This window comes from Anthonomus grandis, chromosome 22 (genome assembly GCF_022605725.1).
Source record: "Anthonomus grandis grandis chromosome 22, icAntGran1.3, whole genome shotgun sequence".
In the NCBI taxonomy this organism is placed as follows: domain Eukaryota; kingdom Metazoa; phylum Arthropoda; class Insecta; order Coleoptera; family Curculionidae; genus Anthonomus; species Anthonomus grandis.
This window is the reverse complement of record NC_065567.1, coordinates 30,566,296-30,585,874: the sequence shown is the minus strand read 5'-3', so window position 1 is coordinate 30,585,874 and position 19,579 is coordinate 30,566,296. Positions and strand designations below refer to the sequence as shown.

General features: G+C 28.0%; 1 protein-coding gene across 1 annotated transcript; it reads left to right on the top strand.

Moving 5' to 3' along the window:
- The first annotated feature begins 14,355 nt into the window (after positions 1-14,355).
- Positions 14,356-18,321, top strand: LOC126748856 (granzyme M-like). Its single transcript, XM_050458366.1, has 4 exons — positions 14,356-14,488; positions 17,365-17,546; positions 17,599-17,781; positions 17,836-18,321. Exons 1-4 carry the CDS (start codon positions 14,429-14,431, stop codon positions 18,254-18,256), a joined length of 846 nt encoding a protein of 281 aa, XP_050314323.1. The 5' UTR covers positions 14,356-14,428; the 3' UTR covers positions 18,257-18,321.
- Positions 18,322-19,579: the final 1,258 nt, after the last annotated feature.

Below are 19,579 nucleotides of genomic sequence, written 5' to 3'. Positions count from 1 at the left end.
ATGTTGGCATTATTTTTCAATATTTTCTAAAAAAAATAAAAATAATTTTTTTTTTATAAGTTAGAGCAATGTCCTCTTATTCCATTAGTTTTTTTAAAGAACCTCATGTGATACGGTGTCATAAGCTTTGGCTCAATCAATAAATACTCTAAAGGGTTTCTTATTTTTAAAATTATAAAGAATTTAATTACGAGCTTAAAAAGATAATGAAATTTACCATGTATTTCGAAAAAATTGTCTATTTTGGAGTAAAAATTTTCCACTGTATAAAACGTAGGCATTTTTTTATTTTATACCTTTTTTCAACATTTACCTCTCTTTTTCGTTGATTTTGGAAAAGTTTTAAAAAATTTCTAAAAGAGCATGTGGAAATGCAGAAATATTCTGTATAAGTCTGTTAAAAGTGTTAAAATTTTTTGCCAATTTTATAAAAAAAAATTGGTGCTTTAGGACATCTCCTAAACTTCACAAAATAAAGTACCTTTCAAAGATTTGGCGGCAAACTTGAATTATTTTAAATAACCAACAAGTAATATTTATATCCAGTTTACTACACGCTGTCGTGTACATGACATATAGATGTCCGCTTGCTGTGAGTTATGATCGTTTAGTTTAACTGATAATTGGACGCTGGTTATTTAATCGTTCATTTTGTTTGTTGTTCCATACGCGGCTTTTTGTCCAATCATGCTAATATTCAGTATAATGGGTTAAACTGTCCCCCCGATATTTTTCATGATGATGCGAATGCTCAGGCTCGTATATACGTCGATCATATTAGTTCGGCCTTTAGCCATTGTTTTCATGCATTTTGCAAAACGGTTTAAATAAATTATTGGGTTTGGATTGGAAAATGACGCCGAGCAAAGGGATTTATTAGCCGATCCATCGCGACATTGTCTGGATTCAGGGATGTTTATGTTGTTTGTTTATTGCGAAGAAATTATATTGATGTATGTACATCATAATTCATTAGTTTTCTCTTTGAAATCTTAAGAAATAAGTTATAGAACCATTAATATTTAATGGAGCATAATTAATGAATAGAAAATACATAGAATAATTTCTGTTAGCATACAAATTAGCTGTGTCGTCTGCAAAACATAATGTTTGGTATAACTGATAAGATATGTGATCTTTCTGATTACCTTGTCATACGTAATGAAGGTAAATTCATAAATTTCTTAATTAAATAAGGAATAATTAAAGAATTCCCTAGGATAATGCCTCAGCAGTAATTTTAACTTATTCCGCAATTATTTTCTTTCGTACCGCGATTATGATCATCAACGCGAATGTATCGATACGGTAGAGCGATTTAATGATCTTTCAGTATTCTCATTCATCAGATCGACTTTAGATAACCGCTCTTTTATAAAAAGATATTATATCTGCTAATATTATTATTTTCTTTTGCCCTTCGGACGAGAAAAAGTGGAATACATCAAAGTATGGCGGCCTTTTATACTCGTAATTTGATTAATGTGTTATATGAGATCGATGTTATTAATGTAACAAGCATAAAAAAAAAGTTCATTACATGGAATATTTTAATCAGTAATAATGCTGGAATGGAAGTATTATTGTGTAGCTTATTAATTATTTTAAAGGGGTTTGGGCATGAAATACAGTCTATTCAGGGCGCTTAAGTATAATATATCCCAAGCAACATATCATATATTATTATCGGTAAATATATATTTATTTAACGATTTATTAGTAAATTTTTTGTTTTGTTTTTTCGGTTTACAAAATAGAGAAAAATTCGGCATTTAAAAAAACTGACACGGGATTTACATTTATAGTTTTTAAACTTGATTACTACACCTCAAATATTTGATGAAATACGTCTGAAAAATCACTGTTTTTCGTCTATATTATTCAGTCTAATAACGCTGATTTTATACTAAATATTTATATACAAAATTTAAATAAACTGTGCTATTAAATTAAATATTGAATATATATTTATTGCAAAAACATTGTTTTTTATTCACACAACCCTTACCCCCCCACCCACCCCAAATACTTTTCTCAGTAAGAAATTCTTCTGAAAAATCACCATTTTTCGTCCATAATATTTAATCTAATAGCACTGTTTTTGTATTAAATATTTATTAATATCCCTCTATATAATTATATCAAATTTAAATAAACACACTGTGTTATTAGATTAGATAATAACGACAAAACCACCTCTTGTTTATGCGTATTATTTTGAAAAACAATAATTTTTGAAAACAAATTCTTACTGGTAAGTTGTGTGGGGTGGGTGGGGGGGTAAGGGTAGGATTAATAAAAAACGATTTTTTTGCAGAAAATAATTGCCTGTGAGAAAAATGCTTTTTAGGAAAATTATAGGTGATAAAAAAATCGTTAGACGTATATGCAAACATTTTAAACCAAAAATAAAAGTTTCTTGCTTGGGATAGCTATATTATAAATTGTGACAATAACAGAGGTAAAAAATCTTTGTGACATAAATGAGATTGAATAAAAAAAACACAAATCTTTGGACTCAAGGTTGAAAAATAAATTCTGCGTAGACTTTTTTTAAAATTAATCAATCTATTGTGGGAAACATGATTCTAAATAGAACACAAAAATGCATTAAAGAAATTACGTGCAGTCCCATTTATTTAAGTTATGCATACAAATTTGACCTAAATTAATTTATAAAAAAAATAAGGAACTGATAGTGATATCCATTTAAGTTATGCACAAACCATTTTTATGGTTATCGATGAAAATCACTGCGGTAATTTTAAGTAAAATAACCGCAACAACGGCCATGGTACCCTGCAGCATAATTAATAATGAACTTGCGGTTTTGCTAGTTTCTTAATATAAAATATCTATGAGGCACATGAACTAATCGAAAGTGAACGTTTCGTACTAAAATCAATTCACATTTATGACAAAGGATAGGCGAGAAGCACTCCCTAAATTATTCTAAATTACTTTCGATTATCTTTTGCAATTGATATTTTGATGAGATTATGCCAATCATTCGATCAGTGGAGAAATAATGTCATATCCGCAAGGTTCAGGCGAATTTAACGTAGACGAGATTTTTTTTTAAATGTTATGACGAATTACACGCAGGCCCGATAATATTTAATCAGATATTTATTTAAATGCTTTTAAGGTACCTGCTGATAAGTATCACTTAATTGACAAATGTAACTTACCTAATTTGTAATGTTGTTATTAGTAATACATTTGACAGTCTCGTTTTAGTTCTAGTTAAAACAAATTAAGCTCCTTTAGATCTTTAATTTTAGTTCGTATATTTTTTGAATAATATAAAAATGGTTTATTAAAAATAAAATATGGAATATTTCATTAATATAGTTAGTTCATTATTTACACAGTGTTTTACTAGAATATATTTTTCTGCATGACTTAAATGGATATCCAAGTTTTTCTTATATAAATTATTTTTTTATTAATAAATACCATACAGATGCAGTTATATTTTACAAATTTCTGTGCATAACTTAAATGGTCATGTTTGTCAGTGTCTCTTTTTACCTTACTTTTTTTTTAAATATTTTTACGCATTTTATACCTGCACACTTACATACCTTAAAAATCCTTATATGAAAATGCCTGTCATATCCACTTAAATTATGCATTTTTTGTAATGGAATGTTCTAACAATATAATGAATATTTTCACATTGTTTTAAGTAAAATAAATATAAAGCTATAACATGATTATCTGCATATCTTAAGTATATAAAAAATATTTTTCCAAATAAACATACAAATGCGGCTGTAATTTGATAATTAATGTGCATTTTGAGTTCACATTAATACCAGTTTCAAAAAAATTATATGCCCACATCTCTCTTACTCATTACAATCAAATTTTTTTATCTCTGTCACACTCATAAAAATAATAATTTTTGTGTTTTTTTTAGAGTTCACCTTAAATGCGGACCAAAGCAGTTTCATGAAAACTATATGCTCATCTCTCTCTAACTCATTTCCTTCGCCATTTTTTATCTCTGCCATACACATTACGAAAATTAAAAAATAATTAAAATGGCCATGACTGCCAGATTCCATTTTAATTTTTTTACAATATTTTTACGAATTATTTATATGCACACTTTCATACTTTGAAAATAATTATATAAAAGTGCGAGTCATACCCTATAAAATTATGCATTTTTTTTATGGAATATTTAAATAATTTCATTACTTGACTAATTGCGCAATTTTTCAAGCAAAATAATTATAAAGGCCAAAATGCAGCTATATTATATTTTTTCGTATAACATAAGTGCATAATTAATATTTTTCTAAATTAGTAAATAGCATATATATAGATTCAGACGTAATTTGAACATTTCTGTGAATAATGCCAGTTTCTTTTAATTTTACTCTCTTGACAATATTTTACGACCTTTATATCTGCAGATCTTATTAATTTATGCATTTTTTATCGAACATTTCAATAATTTAATTACTTGAATATGCGCACAATTTGTTAATTAAAATGATTATAAAGACAAAAATTTCTCTATTATATATATCCCTGCATAACCCAATTATAGAATTTTTTTTAAATCAATAAATAACATACATACAGATTCAGCTGTAAATTGAAAATTTTTGCGCATAACTTAACTGGTCATGACTGCCAGTTTCTCTTTTAATTTTTACACTCTTTACAATATTCCTACGAATTTTATATATGCACACTCAAAAATTCTTATATGAAAATGCAATTCATATCCATTTAAATTATGCATTCTTTTTAAATTTAATTGAATATGAAACTATGAATGGAAACCAACCAACGCCTTCCCTGTAATTAAACGAGGGAAAACCGAATGTCGACCAATTAGAACTCACGTTATTTATCGCTACCCAATCAAAACTTCTTAATTATAATCCAGTCAGCGATAAATTATGGGTTTGTTTAACTTAAATTGCAATCTGTTTGAACGCGATAATCTCTTAGATGAAATTTATCGATACAGCTTAATATTTGGCGGTTTATTATGCATGCGGGGTAAATGAGATTTTCGAAATTTCCAATGACAATTTTTTTTTTATTGCGACGTTAACGTAGCCATTCAATGTTAAACAATTTCCTGTAATTTGTCATAACTAGGCTAAATTCCGAGCGTTCATTGAAACGAAAGTAAAACGCTGTCATGGTGATGTAGAGCAACATTGTCGCCCGCTTTTGATGTTAGGTTAGGTGTTATGGTAACTTGACTACAACGTTTACTAAATTACATCAGAATAGCCCCAGGTTAGTGCTTGTACCAATATTGGTAATGGCCATTTATTGAGCCAATGACTCGTGTAATAATATTTTGAATTGTTATAATATTATCATATTAATATTAAGGTGTTTTAATGAACTTGGAAATTGTTGGTACAAGTAGTAAAGGGACTTAATTTCATAGTTAGCTCAAGTGTTTTTTAGCTTGAGCAAAATAAGAGAAGTTATTCAAAAAAACTGATTTCTCTTGAATTTTCCACCCAAGATTGAAACTATTTAAATTTTGTTTTTAGAACCATATTCTATTTTCATTTCTAGATGTACAGTTATTTATAATAAATATTTCTTTGACTTTTATACTACTGATATATTATTGGCCTTTTTTCTGCCCTATATACTCCTCTCCATATAACTGATAAGTGCTTTATAATTATACGGATATTAATAATTTTTTGCGTTTTTTAATTAATAAATACCATACCGATTAAGTTATATTTTAATAATTTCTGTGCACAACTTTAATGGTCATGGTTGTCAGTTTTTAACTTACACTTTTTTCAATATTTTCACACATTTTATATCTGCACACTTACAAGCATTAAAAATTCCTATATGAAAATGCTAGTCATATCCACTTAAATTATGCATTTTTTAATGAAATGTTTTAATAATATGAATTTATTTGATATTTTTACTTTCGAATATTCTTAGTTAGATGTAAAATAAACTCGCTCCATTTCAAATGCTTATCCACTCATCTTCTTGCTGAGTATCGTATATTAGTAGTAATTAGTTAATTTTTTTGGTACCCACTTATTATTAGAAATAAATAAAATTTCTATATGTTTTCAAGAACATTTTTTTATAGATATGTTGTGAAACGAAATGATCCTCTTGACGTCAATACAGATATACATGATATTTACTACATTATTTATGTGTCTGAGCCACGGACATTATCTTGGCTTTAGGTTTCGAGAAAGAATCTCCATAAATTTGGATTTAACCAATACGCTTGTTTGACTGCACGGCTTTTAAGCTGATTATAACGTAAGTCCGATGCTAAAAAATGATTTTATAAGCAGGCTAAAAAATGGTTGATTTGTATCGAAATTTCAAAAAAAAAAGCGCTATTTTTATAGGTACAAATCTGCGACGCGTTTATGTTAATACCGGGGGTATTAAATGCGATTAAGCGAGTTAATGAAACTGAATATTTGGCCAGCTTCAGCTAATGAAATTAGCTGCAGTTGCGGTGCACGTGTGAGCAAATCACCTGTTAATGGGCGGCAAAGCGTCATAATGCCGACGGTAAATCAATTATTTCAAACTAATAGCTTTGGTATATTGGTTGGTGGTGCCTGAATTAGAGATAAATGGTAATGTAGGGCTCTTTCAATGCTTAATTTCGGTTACAATTCACGCATAATGTAACTGGATATCATATTATTGAACTGGATATGTGAATTGATATTGATTGCTTCGGTTCGAGGTCGGCTGTATTCGTCCAGTTTCGCTCTTTCAGGAACTATGGTTATGCAACTACTTAAACTGATTTATTGCCACTATTGGTTTTACATTAGGCATAATCAATTCGTTAAATCTTATCTGATTTTTTGTTCGACTGGTCGACATTTAACAATCAGGTCTTTTGTGTTAATTAGACAGATTTAGTGGGTTTATTTTCATTAGAACAACTTTCACTAGTTACATAGATTGAAATGATAAGGCGTATATACTACGGAAATTAGGGCACATTATTATAAAAATTATCTTAATTCTTTTATTTTTATGCTTCTGACATTAATAGTAATTAATGATTATTTTATTACTATTCCAAGGAACGCACGATAGTTAATTAAACATCTATTTTTGGTTTTTTATTAGATATACAGTTTTGGTTGAATTTTAACTATAAATATCGGAAAAATAAAATTTGAAGTTTGATGAATTTGCGTATAGGTGGATATATCTAGATTTTCAGCCAATCTGCTAATATTGAAAATTTTCATATAATACAGGAAGTTTGCTTTATCTGATGATACTTTGTCTTTAATAAATAATTATAAAATCATTTACATTATAGGTTTTTTGGCAATAATTTTGTGCAAAACTACTGTTTTTCATTAATCTTACCCTTGACCCCCCACCCGCCCCACACAACTTACCAGGAAGAAATTGTTTTAAAAAACTATTGTTTTCCAAAATAATACGCATAAATAACAGCTGGTTTCGTCCTTAATATCTAATGTAATAACACTGTTTTTTATTTAAATTTGATATAATTATATTTATGTATATTAATAAATATTTAATACAAAACTAGTTCTATTAGATGGGATATTATGGACGAAAAACTGTGATTTTTCCAAGGAATTTCTTACTGGAAAAATATTTGGGGTGGGTGGGGGGGGTAAGGGTTGTGTTGATAAAAAACAATGTATTTGCAGAAAATATATATTCAATATTGATTGATTTGTATTTAATTTAATATCACTGTTAAATAAAAACTGTATATATACCTTGACCATATGCGGTTAATAAATATACCAATAGTTTTAATTTAAAACCTAGAACTAAAAAAAACTTAAATTTTTTAAACACTTATTGACTTATCCTAAAAAACTAATCAATCAATCAATCATATGCTTTATTATCAAAAAATTACAAAATTTGAAAAACAGTGATTTTTCAAAATAATTTCTTACTGGTCAAATGTTTGGGGTGGGTGGGGGGGTAAGGGTTATGTTAATGAAAAACAATGTTTTTGCAAGAAATACATATTTAATATTTAATTTAATAACACTGCTTATTTAAATTTGATATATAAATATTTAGTATAAAAACAACGTTTTTAGATTAAATAAAATGGATGAAAAATAGTGATTTTTCAAAAGAATCTCATCAAATATTTGAGGTAAATCCCGATAAGATATGTAAATCCCGTATCAATTTTTTTAAGTGCCGAAATTTTTCCATTACAGTTTAATAAATATACCTTGACCATATACGGTTGATAAATATACCAAAACCAAAAATCGTTGAATAAATAGATATTTAACGATAATAAAATATGATGTATTGCTTGAGATGCATAACTTAAACGGTGATGAATGCCATTTCCCTATCCAAAAATGCGTAAATAATAACGTCATAACTCACGCATGTACGATTACAACAACTGTATTACGGCATAAAGTGCGATAACGTCAAAATAGCTTAATGTTAAGTAATTTACCATGTTATATGTTTAACGACCTAAATTTCTTTTTAAAAATCAATATACAGCCACTAACTGATTTACGGTAAGTCATTAACATGTAAACCTAGCCCCATACACCGAAAAAAAAATTAAACGCCTTTAAGGCTCGTATATGCGGCCGTTAGTAATATTCGACATGAAAGTAAAGTGACTTTAACATGCATAAGTCGGTTGTATGCGGACTGGTTTCTTACTAAATCAGTTGTGTGTCACTTTGTTTTTATTATCACTATAGATTTGTTGAAAACCGCAACCGTATTGCTGAAATTCTTTAACTATTAAGGTATATAGAGCAGTAACACCTATGGAGTTCAGTTTGTCCTAATAAAGAAAGAAGACGACTCTTATTGGGCCTTAAGGGAAACGAAAATATAGTAGCAATATATTAATAGGGAAATCATAGCTATGGAGAGAACGATGCAAAGTATTAACGTAATTAATGAAATATTTCCTGAGAGATACAGACAGTAAAAGTAAATATACATAAAAACGGCAGTCATGCCCAATTAAGTTATGCCTAAAAAATATGTCTTTTATGCTCTTATAAAAATAAGGCATGCTCTCTATCAACTTTGAGCATCGAACATATCAAAATGAATTCCAAGGGTTTCCATATTCTAAACGTCGAACTCAGGCAGTCGTATACTGCTCTGCGGTCCACGTATCATAACTCTTGAGTAGTTGACGGTTTATTTCAATAAAAGTTCATGAATTACCCATTTGGCGGTAAGCCTGTCCCGGATTGTACGTCCATTCCTACCAATAATTCGTTAGGAACGAGCTTCAAACTTTCCTCGTTTATTGGAGGAAGAATTGATGTGTAGAATGATCTTGCAATAAAATTTCAAAATATACGTGGGTTGTATACCGTGTGGGTTGTTTAACCATGTGCTTTTATTTGCAATTGTCTAAATAAATGTTATTCACCTTGCATAAGTAAAACACGAATAAGCGAAACAGTATTATAAAATTAACCGTCACAGGATCGTACCTTTAGAGACCACAAAGGGCCGTTTCTACTTTAAATTAATTTACCTACCCCTATCCGACCCTATTTCTAGTTCTGCCCAGTGCTTACCGCCACTTACCATATCTTTTCATCAACAAGTGACATGTCCCTTGTAACTTTTTGTTACAACCGGGAGTTCTGGGTTAATTAAATTATCACGACGCTTTGTTCTTTCTTTGGGACGGCGAAATTAAATTAAAAAAGAACAAACGGAGAAACTTTTGTCGAAAGTTGTCCGCCGAGGACCAGCCAACCCCAGTCGGACACAGTTTGGAGGAAATTAGATTTTAAAAATTGTTTTGTTGTTCTCTTATATTGTAAGATGCTTTAATTAACCAAAATTGCTTTTTTTTTAATAAAGGGGCGTTTTAAGTAATTAATTAGATTGTTAATGAAGTTTCGAATTATTTTATTATTAAAATTTTGTTTATGCATGAAACTGCTCGGAGCTATACATTCGGAAAAGCTACGCTGCATGTTATTTTTAAAGAAACATGAGAATGTATATGTATCAAAAAAATTACTTTGTTTATTATACAGTTGATGGAAAATGTATTTTAAAATATTTGGGAAATTATTATATTAGTACAAAAATTTACTTCATGTCTCAGATTCATTCTTTAAATTATTAATGAAGCGCATTTTTTTAGAGTATAATTGATCAAAACTTATGCATAACCAAATGAGATAAGATGTACGGTTAATCATAATTTTTAGTGGTTTTAATTTAATAAATAAAAATATTGTATTATTGCTTTTTTGTTTTTATGATCAATAATTGATGTAAAACTGTACATAACTAAACAAGCTACATGGCATTTTTAAATTTTTTTTTGGTAAGTTTGAGTAGATATGGGCAATTTTTACTATAAATATGCATTACCAAATGAGCTATGGTGCATATTTCAATATAATTCTTTAGTGCATTAATATATTTATATGATTTACCATACTTTTGATTAAACACCAATGAATAAATTAAATTTTTCCTAAAATTAAGCTTTTATTTTATTACTTTGCTTTATGTGATGACAATTACGTTTTTTAATAAGCTTTTAATAATGAAATTCAATTTTTGCAAATAAATATGCATAACTTAATGATATACGATATATGTTTTCTTATCATTTTTGATGGTTTTAAATTATTGGTTGACAATAGATTAGATAATTTATTTTTTCTAAATTGATGCAAATTCAAGTTACAATGCACGTTTTTTTTTTTGCACTCTTATGACCAATTATTGAAATTTGACAAATACCATGCATAACTAAATAAGCTACAATGCGCGTTTCAATATTGTTTTTGGCGGATTTTAATAGATATGATCATTTTTTACTCATAATATGTATATCTTGATAAGAAAGGGTGCACGCTTTATCATCATATATTAGATTCCTTTATGAAGGAACTTAATTTCTGATAAATATATGCATAACTTTATAAGCCACGATGCATGTTTTATCACTGTTGCTTTTATGTTATGATGAGAAAACTTTCTTTTATAATATTGATACGTAAAATATGCATTAATTCAAATTCAAATCAATCAATCAATCCAATCAATTAATTCAAATCAACTAAATGAAAATTGTCAATTTTTTTGGCCTAATGTCAGTCTAGGGACTTTCTAGTAATTATTAAAAAAACGTAAGCAGAATACACCAAGAATAATAAAATTTCTACTTTTTTTGCATTATGCATAACTTAAAAGAACGTGAATCCAATTTGCTCTTCTTATTATGTGGATAATATGCCCCTGTACACAATATAAACATTAGGTAAGATAATATTATTGGGCACTCCTGATTTTATAAAAAAGACATTTATATTCATATTTACATAGGCAAAGGCTTCTTAACAAATTTTAAGGTGCATTTTAAGGTGCATAACTTAAATGGACATTAGATATTCATTTTTGCGTTACAGCAACTAAACTATCAAGGTAAAAAAATGATTTGCACACATGTTTATGGGAAATTAAATTCCGTACAAAAAGCCTTTCTTTAATTCATTACCTATTTAAGTTAAATAGGTAAACTAATCGACCAAGGTAATAATTAAATAATAATTACCTTGGTCACCTTGTGCAATACTTTCGATATATTTTTCCAAAAAAAATTGTCAATTTTTCAGGCTTATTATATTGGACATGCCGTCCTAGTAATTTTATAAACACGTAAGTAAAATACACCAAGAATATTAAAATTTCTACTTATTTATGTATAACTTAAATGGACATGAATCACATTTGCTCTTCTTATTGTATGGATAATATGCCCCTAATATATAAACTATTGGACAGCGCATGATTATATATTAAAAAGGAATCACATCCATTAAATAGTTTTAGGGTTTTTGGTTGATGATTAATTTTGATAAATAATTATGTTATATTAACGCAAATTCAAGTACCGCTAATTATTGTTTTTTTGATAACGTACTTAATTATCAAAATTTGTAAAAGGGATCCATAACTTAATGAAAACATGAAACAAAAAAAAAACATTTTTTTATTAACGCTACCCTTACCCCCCCCACCCACCCCACACAACTTATCAGTAAAAACTTCTTTTAAAAAATCATTGTTTTTTAAAATAATACGCATGAATAATAGCTGGTTTCGTCGTTAATATCCAATCTAATAACATAGTTTGATTATTTGATATAATTATATATATATGTATATTATTAAATATTTAATTCAAAAATACTGCTAATCTATATTGGATATTATGGAAGAAAAACAGTGATTTTTCAAAAGAATTTCTTACTGGGCAAATGTTTGGGGTGGGTGGGGGGGTAAGGATTGTATTGATAAAAAACAGTGTTTTTGCTGTAAATATTTATGCAATATTTAATTTACTAACACTATTTATTTAAATTTAATATAATTTCATCAATAAATATTTAGTATAAAAACAGCGTTATTAGATTGAATAATGTGAACGAAAAACAGTCATTTTTCAGAAAAATTTTATCAAATATTTGAGGTGTAGTATTCGAGTTTAAAAGCTAGATATGGAAATCCCGTGTCAATTTTTTTAATTGCTGAAATTCGCTCCCTTTTTTAAACAAAATCGTATATGATATCGATATATTCTAATCATAATTTTAACCATATAAGCTTGATAAATATAATAAAACCGAAAATTTACTGTAAAATCTGTTGCATAAAATAGTTGATTTATATAATGAATTCTTGATCGATCAATCAACGAATATAATTTTTGCTAAAAATATGCATAACTTGATAATTCATGATACACGTTTTATCATTACGTATTAATTCTCGAATTAAAAGTGCTTCTTGCTTTAATGTGCTTTTATTATATATTACTTATTTCCTAATCATTTCAATAATATTTAATAAAATTTTTAACATAACTAAGTTACGATGCAGGTTTTGTTTTTCTTTTTAATTTAGTTTTTATACAAAAAAAATGCATAACAAAATCAGCTATGCAACATATTTTAATATAATTTTTAATGTATTAATTTACTAAGACAATCTGTTTTACGGTACTTTTAATTAAAGACCTATGCATAATCATAATGAAAACGAAGCACGATTTGTTCCTCTTTTTTATGCTGAATAATAAAAAAAATTTATGCATAACTAAATCAGCTACTATGAACGTGTTATCAATAATTTTTGACAGTTTTTATTATATATCATTGGTCAGTATGAAAAAATTTTGATAGGTGCAAAGAACAAATTAAATGTTTGGTAAGAGTATGCATAACTTTATAAAACATGATGCATGAATTAATATTATTTCTTTTATGTCTTAAATACGAAAGTGCAATTTCTGCAAATAAATATGCATAATTAGATGAGTTACGATCGACGTATAGTTGAAATTCTGATTTAGTAATACCACTGTTTGAAGGATCAGTACTCAAAAAAAGCGCTTTGGTCAATATTTTAATGTATAATCGATGTATATTTTATAATAATTTTTGTTAAGTGTAATAAATTATTAAAAATATTGAATATATAAAACCCTATGTGTACGATTGTATATTTGTATAAAACACGAAATAATTTGAAACAAGGGAAAATTTATTTCGACAAGCAATTTAAAATTTACCTCAATCCTGATCCATACTTTACTGGGCCAAAAAATATATTAAAACGTTCGTGTGATAAACAGCCCCGGGGGAGTTAAATATTTTACGATTTCATACAAGATCCCCGTGCTATTTTAAATGGAATACGTGAAGATTTTACGCGTTAAATTCCGATGAATATTTCAAAGAACCCATCGCGGCCGTTATTAAGTTTTAATTTAACTAAAATTACAAAGATAAAATTATTCATCATCTCCGTTTCTTTTTTTTGTCGCGCGGCTTTAAATAGTTCATTAAAACCCTGGTTCTAATTTCACGAGGCGAGTTTCGCAGAGTGTAATTCGACTGCGAAAACTTTTGCTTCCATTCCGGCGACAAGGATGCCCTTTCGAATTCATTTTGTGTCGTCCGTCGACACTGAATAGCTGACAAGGCTCTCTAAAAACTTTCTTGCTGCTGAAACTTGACGATTTTCTTATATATATATATTGAGTCGTTCAAGTTGGAAATAGGGATCAAAGTTTAGAAGGCTGTTGGACATTTTAAATAAAAGTTTACGATTCCGGATTCGGCCTTACTTCAGATTAAAACTTCACGCAACTCAGACTTACATTAAAATAGTTCTTACAAAAACATGTTTTTTTAATTATCCTAAAATCTAAGCATCTTTTAATCATAACGTGTCATTAAACATGTGCGATAAGACTTTTTTCAAATATTTAAATGCCAAAAAATTTATCATGTTAAGCACGTTTTTAATTATTTTAAAATATATAAATAATAATCCTCAAGCTCATTTTTAGCATACCGTATTCAACCCAGAGAATACCAGCACAAAAATGAAGTTTGCAGTTAGTATTCTATTGTGTACCTTGATGTGCCAGTTCTCTCATCAACTGGTAAGTACAGTCAAACCAAAAAAGAAATACCGATAAAACATGCATCGTATCCTATAAAGTTATGCATATTTTTAGCAAAAATTAAATATGTTCTTTGATCGATCAATCAGGAATTTATTACATTAATCAACTATGTATTATATAAACTAAAGACCGCCAAAAATTGTTAATAAAATGTGCATTAAAACTGCATAATTTTTCTGAAAGTTCAAACATTAGGTACGTTATTAAAAAAAACAAATCTTGCATTGTGGTCATTTTGATTATGCTTTAACTTACAAAAATCAGATTTATTCAATGGGGTTTAATAAAAGCTATTGAAAAATATTATCAAATATGAACAAAAAAATATATAAATAAACATAAATAGACAAGTTACGCAATTACTAAAAATACAAAAAAATTAGAAAATATCGATAGAAATTAATGATATAACAAATGAAACAAAATCACGAAAATAATTATACAATAAAATGCATCGTGTTTAACTTGAATTTGCATCAGTTTAAAAAAATATAATTATGAAAACTGTTGCTAACCAAAAAACCATAGGAAATTATTTATTTCTATTTAATAAATTAAAACCACCAAAAATTATAAAAAAACTATACTAGCACCCTATATTATGCATATTTTTTCTTCGCAAAAATTGCATTTCACTATCGAAAGCTTTAAAAAAGAAATAATGATTAAACGTGTATTGTGTCCGATAAAGTTATGCATATTTTTAGCAAAAACTATTATTATTTCTTTAATAAATCAGGAATTTTTTACATTAATCAACAATGTATTATATAAACTAAAGGCCGCGAAAGATTGTTAAAAAAATGTGCATTATAGCTGCATAAGTTTTCTGAAAATTCAAACATTAGGTACGTTATTAATTAAAAAAAACAAATCTTGCATCGTGGTCATTTTGATTATGCTTTAACTTACAAAAATCAGATTTATTTAATGGGGTTAAATAAAAGTTATTGTAAAATAATATCGATAATTTTTATTAAATATTAACAAAAAAATATAAATAAATATAAACAGACACGTCACACAATTACAGCAAATACAAAAAAATTAGAAAATATCGATAAAAATTAAAGATATAACAAAAGAAACAAGATCACAAAAATAATTATACAAAAAAATGCAAACTTGAATTTGCATTGGTTTGCATTATTTGCATTATTTTTTAAATTAAAATCACCCAAAATTATAATAAAGCGTACATCGTATCTCATTTAGTTATGCATATTTTGCATTTCATTATTAAAAGCATGTAAAAAAAAAGTGTTGTCGTCATAACATAAAAGAAAAAATTATAAAACGGGCATAGTGGCTTATAGAGATATGCATGTTTTTATCAAAAGTGAAGTTCGTTCATAAAAGAAACCTAATATATAATGATAAAACGCATACCATTACTTACTAAGTTTAACATATTATGAGTACATAATTCATATCTAATAAAATTTGCCGAAAACAATATTAAAACGTGCATCGTAGCTTATTTAGTTATGCACGATATTTGCAAAAGTTCGATAATTGATTATAAAGATAAAAGAAAGAAAAATCTGCTGAAATTTGAAAAAAAGAAAATGCAATAAAAGTGCTTTTTATTACTAATCTATCCATTAAAAAAATAAAATTTTTGCATATTACATGCATAACTCAATGACCCACGATGCACGTTTTATCAATATTAATATTAGTCTCTTTTTTTACATAATCAGAATATGTTTTATTTTAAAAGTATGCATAACCCTTTAGGGAATTATGCACGTTTTATTTATCAAATCATCCTTATTAGTTTTAGTTTTTTAAATACGACCATAAATTTTTCTTTTAAATCAACCAAATACTAAAATATGACAGCCGTTAAAAACTTAAAAGACTGTAAAAAATGCATCAAAAGGGCAATTAATTATTGTATTATATTTATCAAAAAAAATTTATTCATTAATAAAGTGTAATTTTTGCCTATTATATGCATAACCTAATGGCCCACGATGCACGTTTTATAATTCAAAAGATTCTTATTGGCTTTATTTTTTTATATACGACCATAGACTTTACTTTAATTACTTTTGAGCCAATTAAATGTTAAAAAATTAAAAGACTGTAAAAATTGATTATAAGAGCAATTTGTTATTGTAATAAAGAAAGTTGATCTATACATTGAAAAAGTTTAATCCATGCTTATTATATGCATAACCTAATGACCCACGATGCACGTGTTATTATTTAAAAGATCCTTATTAGTGCTATTTTTCCAAATACGACCATGGACTTTTCTTTAGTTACTTTTTAGTCAACCGAACGCTTAAATATGACAGCCGTTATATAAATTCAATAAAAGCATAATTTATTTTTATATTGTTTCCAATAAAAAAACGATCCATCTATTCAAATAGTTAAATTGTTGCATTATGTATGCATAATCTAATGAGCTACGATGCACATTTTATTATTATTATTTAAGTCCCTTTTATTACATAACCATATGCAAATTTATTTTCAAACTATGCATAACCACTTGAGCACCGATGCACGTTTTATTATTTCAAAGATCTTTATCAGTTTTATTTCCTAAATACGACGATGGACTTTTCTTTAGTTACTTTTGGTCAACTAAATATTAAATTACAGCCCATAAAAACAAAATAAAAAACTGTAAAAAAAAGCAATGCAGGCAAGTGCATATTTATCAACTAAGAAAGCTCTTTAAGATGAACTTATAGCAAAAATAACATATGATACCTGCCATCGCCTTTTTAAAAACCAGACATAATTTTACAAAAATTCTTAGCATAAAACTAGTAGTACTCTGATTCAATTACATCAGTTTCTCCTAACCCGTTTATTTTCGTCTTCTTTTTAAGGTTCCTTTAATGCAACATGGTGAACCTGTTCCAGAAGGAATACCATTTCTAGTGGGAATTATTACATTTGACCATAGCGGAGATATACTTCGTCAATGTGCTGGTGCTCTTATTTCAGATAACTACGTCTTAACTGCTCAGCAATGCATCTTAAGGAATACAGCAATTGGCAACTCAATATTGTAAGAAACCTAAACTGGTAGTTTCATTTTATTTATTTATTTTTTAATCCAGGGAAGTAGAAGCAGCAAAGGCCCAAATATTCAAAGGCGGGTTCTATTTTATGGATGAACCTTTAATTACGGTATTTCCTAAAGATTGGATTCGGTACCAGCACTACCGTAGCCATCCTGTACTGAGAAATGACCTTCTTTTGATTAGATTACCATCAAAGATACCTCATGGAAAACCAATTGGGTAAGTACCATGTCTTTAGCATAAAAAGAAAATATCTCTTACATATTATTTCAGACTTCCATGCAATGTCAATATTCATGAGCTTGATGGTCTTACTGGTAATGTCGCAGGCTGGGGACCTTCCTCAATTTTAGCAGACTCCTTAAACCTCCAACGCAATATTCTTCAATATGTTCCAGCAAATATTGACCTACATCTGTGCAAAAACCAAGGGCGTTTCTGTGCAACCTCCGATTTAGATCGTAGCCCTTGCAAGGGGGATAATGGCAGTCCTCTGGTTGTAGATGGAAATATTGTTGGTATTCTTTCTATTGGAGAGAATGCAGATATATGCAATTCATTCAACAATGAATTATCCGTTTCTGAATACACCAGTATTTTGGAGAAACCCTATTTGAAATGGATTGAAAAAGTTGCCAATATCAGCTGTAATGCTTACTCTGAAGAAGATGCGACGCCTGCTATTAATGCATGAATCGGATCTGAATTTGAATTATTGTAATAGCATTTACATATTAAAAATAAAGGTTATATTGGGTTTATTGGCGTTTATTTATCTGTATAAATATTAAATAAATAAGTAAAAGATGGTCATCTGCAAAGTGATTTATTACTGATTCATTGTTGAGTGTAATTTTTGACTTTTCTGAGGGAATTTTCGAATTAACGGTTCATTGCAATGTGAGGCAACTAAATAGAGAAGGAAGATATTTTCAAGGTTGGATAATGACTATTGGTGTCATCTGCAAACTTTTTAAAAAAATTTGGAAAAAGTCTAGATTTATTGCAAAGTGAGCTAAAATTACGAGGAACCATGAACTGTATGAACGAATGACAAAGAGGTCAAATATTTATAAAATTCATATATTTTCAAAGCTGGACAATGATTTGGAAGTTGGTATCATCTGCAAACTTCCTTAACAGAATTCAATGCACCGATTTAATGTAAAGTGAGCCAATGATAAAGAGGACCATGCCTTTAAATGAATCAATATTCATAATAAAAAAGAGGGAAAATGAAGAAAATAAGGTATTATGAACGAATGACAAGGAAGCAAAATATTTCCAATATCCATATATTTACAAGTGTGATTAAGAAATTGGTATCATCTGCAAACTTCTTTAAAGAAAATAAAAATACTAATTTATTGCAAAGTGAGCTAATAGTAAGGAGAACCAATCCTGCAGAATAAAAATTATTCAGAAGAAAAAACAGAGAAACTGAATAAAGTGAGGTATTATTAATAAACGAAGAAGAGGCAAAATATTGCCAAAATACATCTATTTGGAAGAATGAGTATGAACTTGATATCATCTGCAAACTTCTTCAAAGCATCTTAAATAACTGATTAATTTCAAAGTTACTCGTCAGCAAACCACGCTTAAAGAAGAAACAATATTTATAAGAACAAAGAGAGAATGTAAAGTATCATCAGAGAATGACAAGGAGGCAAAAAATTTCCAAAATTCGTGAATTTTCAAAAAATGGGCTAATGATTATAAAGTTGGTATCATCTGCAAATTTCCTTAAAAAAAATTAAGTACTGACTTACTGCAAAGTGAGTCAATGATAAGAGATGTCTTTAAAAAAAACATTGTTTATTCACAAGAATGAGTATGAAATTGGTGTCATCTGCAAACTTTTTCAAAGCAGCCAATCATTTCAAAGTAATATAATTATTATTTATAAGGAAAAAGAGAGCAACTGAAGAAAGTAAGTATTATCAACGCATGACAAGGAGGCAAAAAATTTCCAAAATTCGTGTATTATCAAAAAATTGGCCAATGATTATGATGT

What these genes read in the sequence shown, in the direction of transcription:
- LOC126748856 (XM_050458366.1), top strand. Translation starts at nt 14,429, where the DNA reads ATGAAGTTTGCAGTTAGTATTCTATTGTGTACCTTGATGTGCCAGTTC. An exon ending in GCCAGTTCTCTCATCAACTG is followed by an intron (nt 14,489 to 17,364) that starts GTAAGTACAGTC and finishes CTTCTTTTTAAG; the next exon opens with GTTCCTTTAATGCAACATGG. An exon ending in GCAATTGGCAACTCAATATT is followed by an intron (nt 17,547 to 17,598) that starts GTAAGAAACCTA and finishes TTTTTAATCCAG; the next exon opens with GGAAGTAGAAGCAGCAAAGG.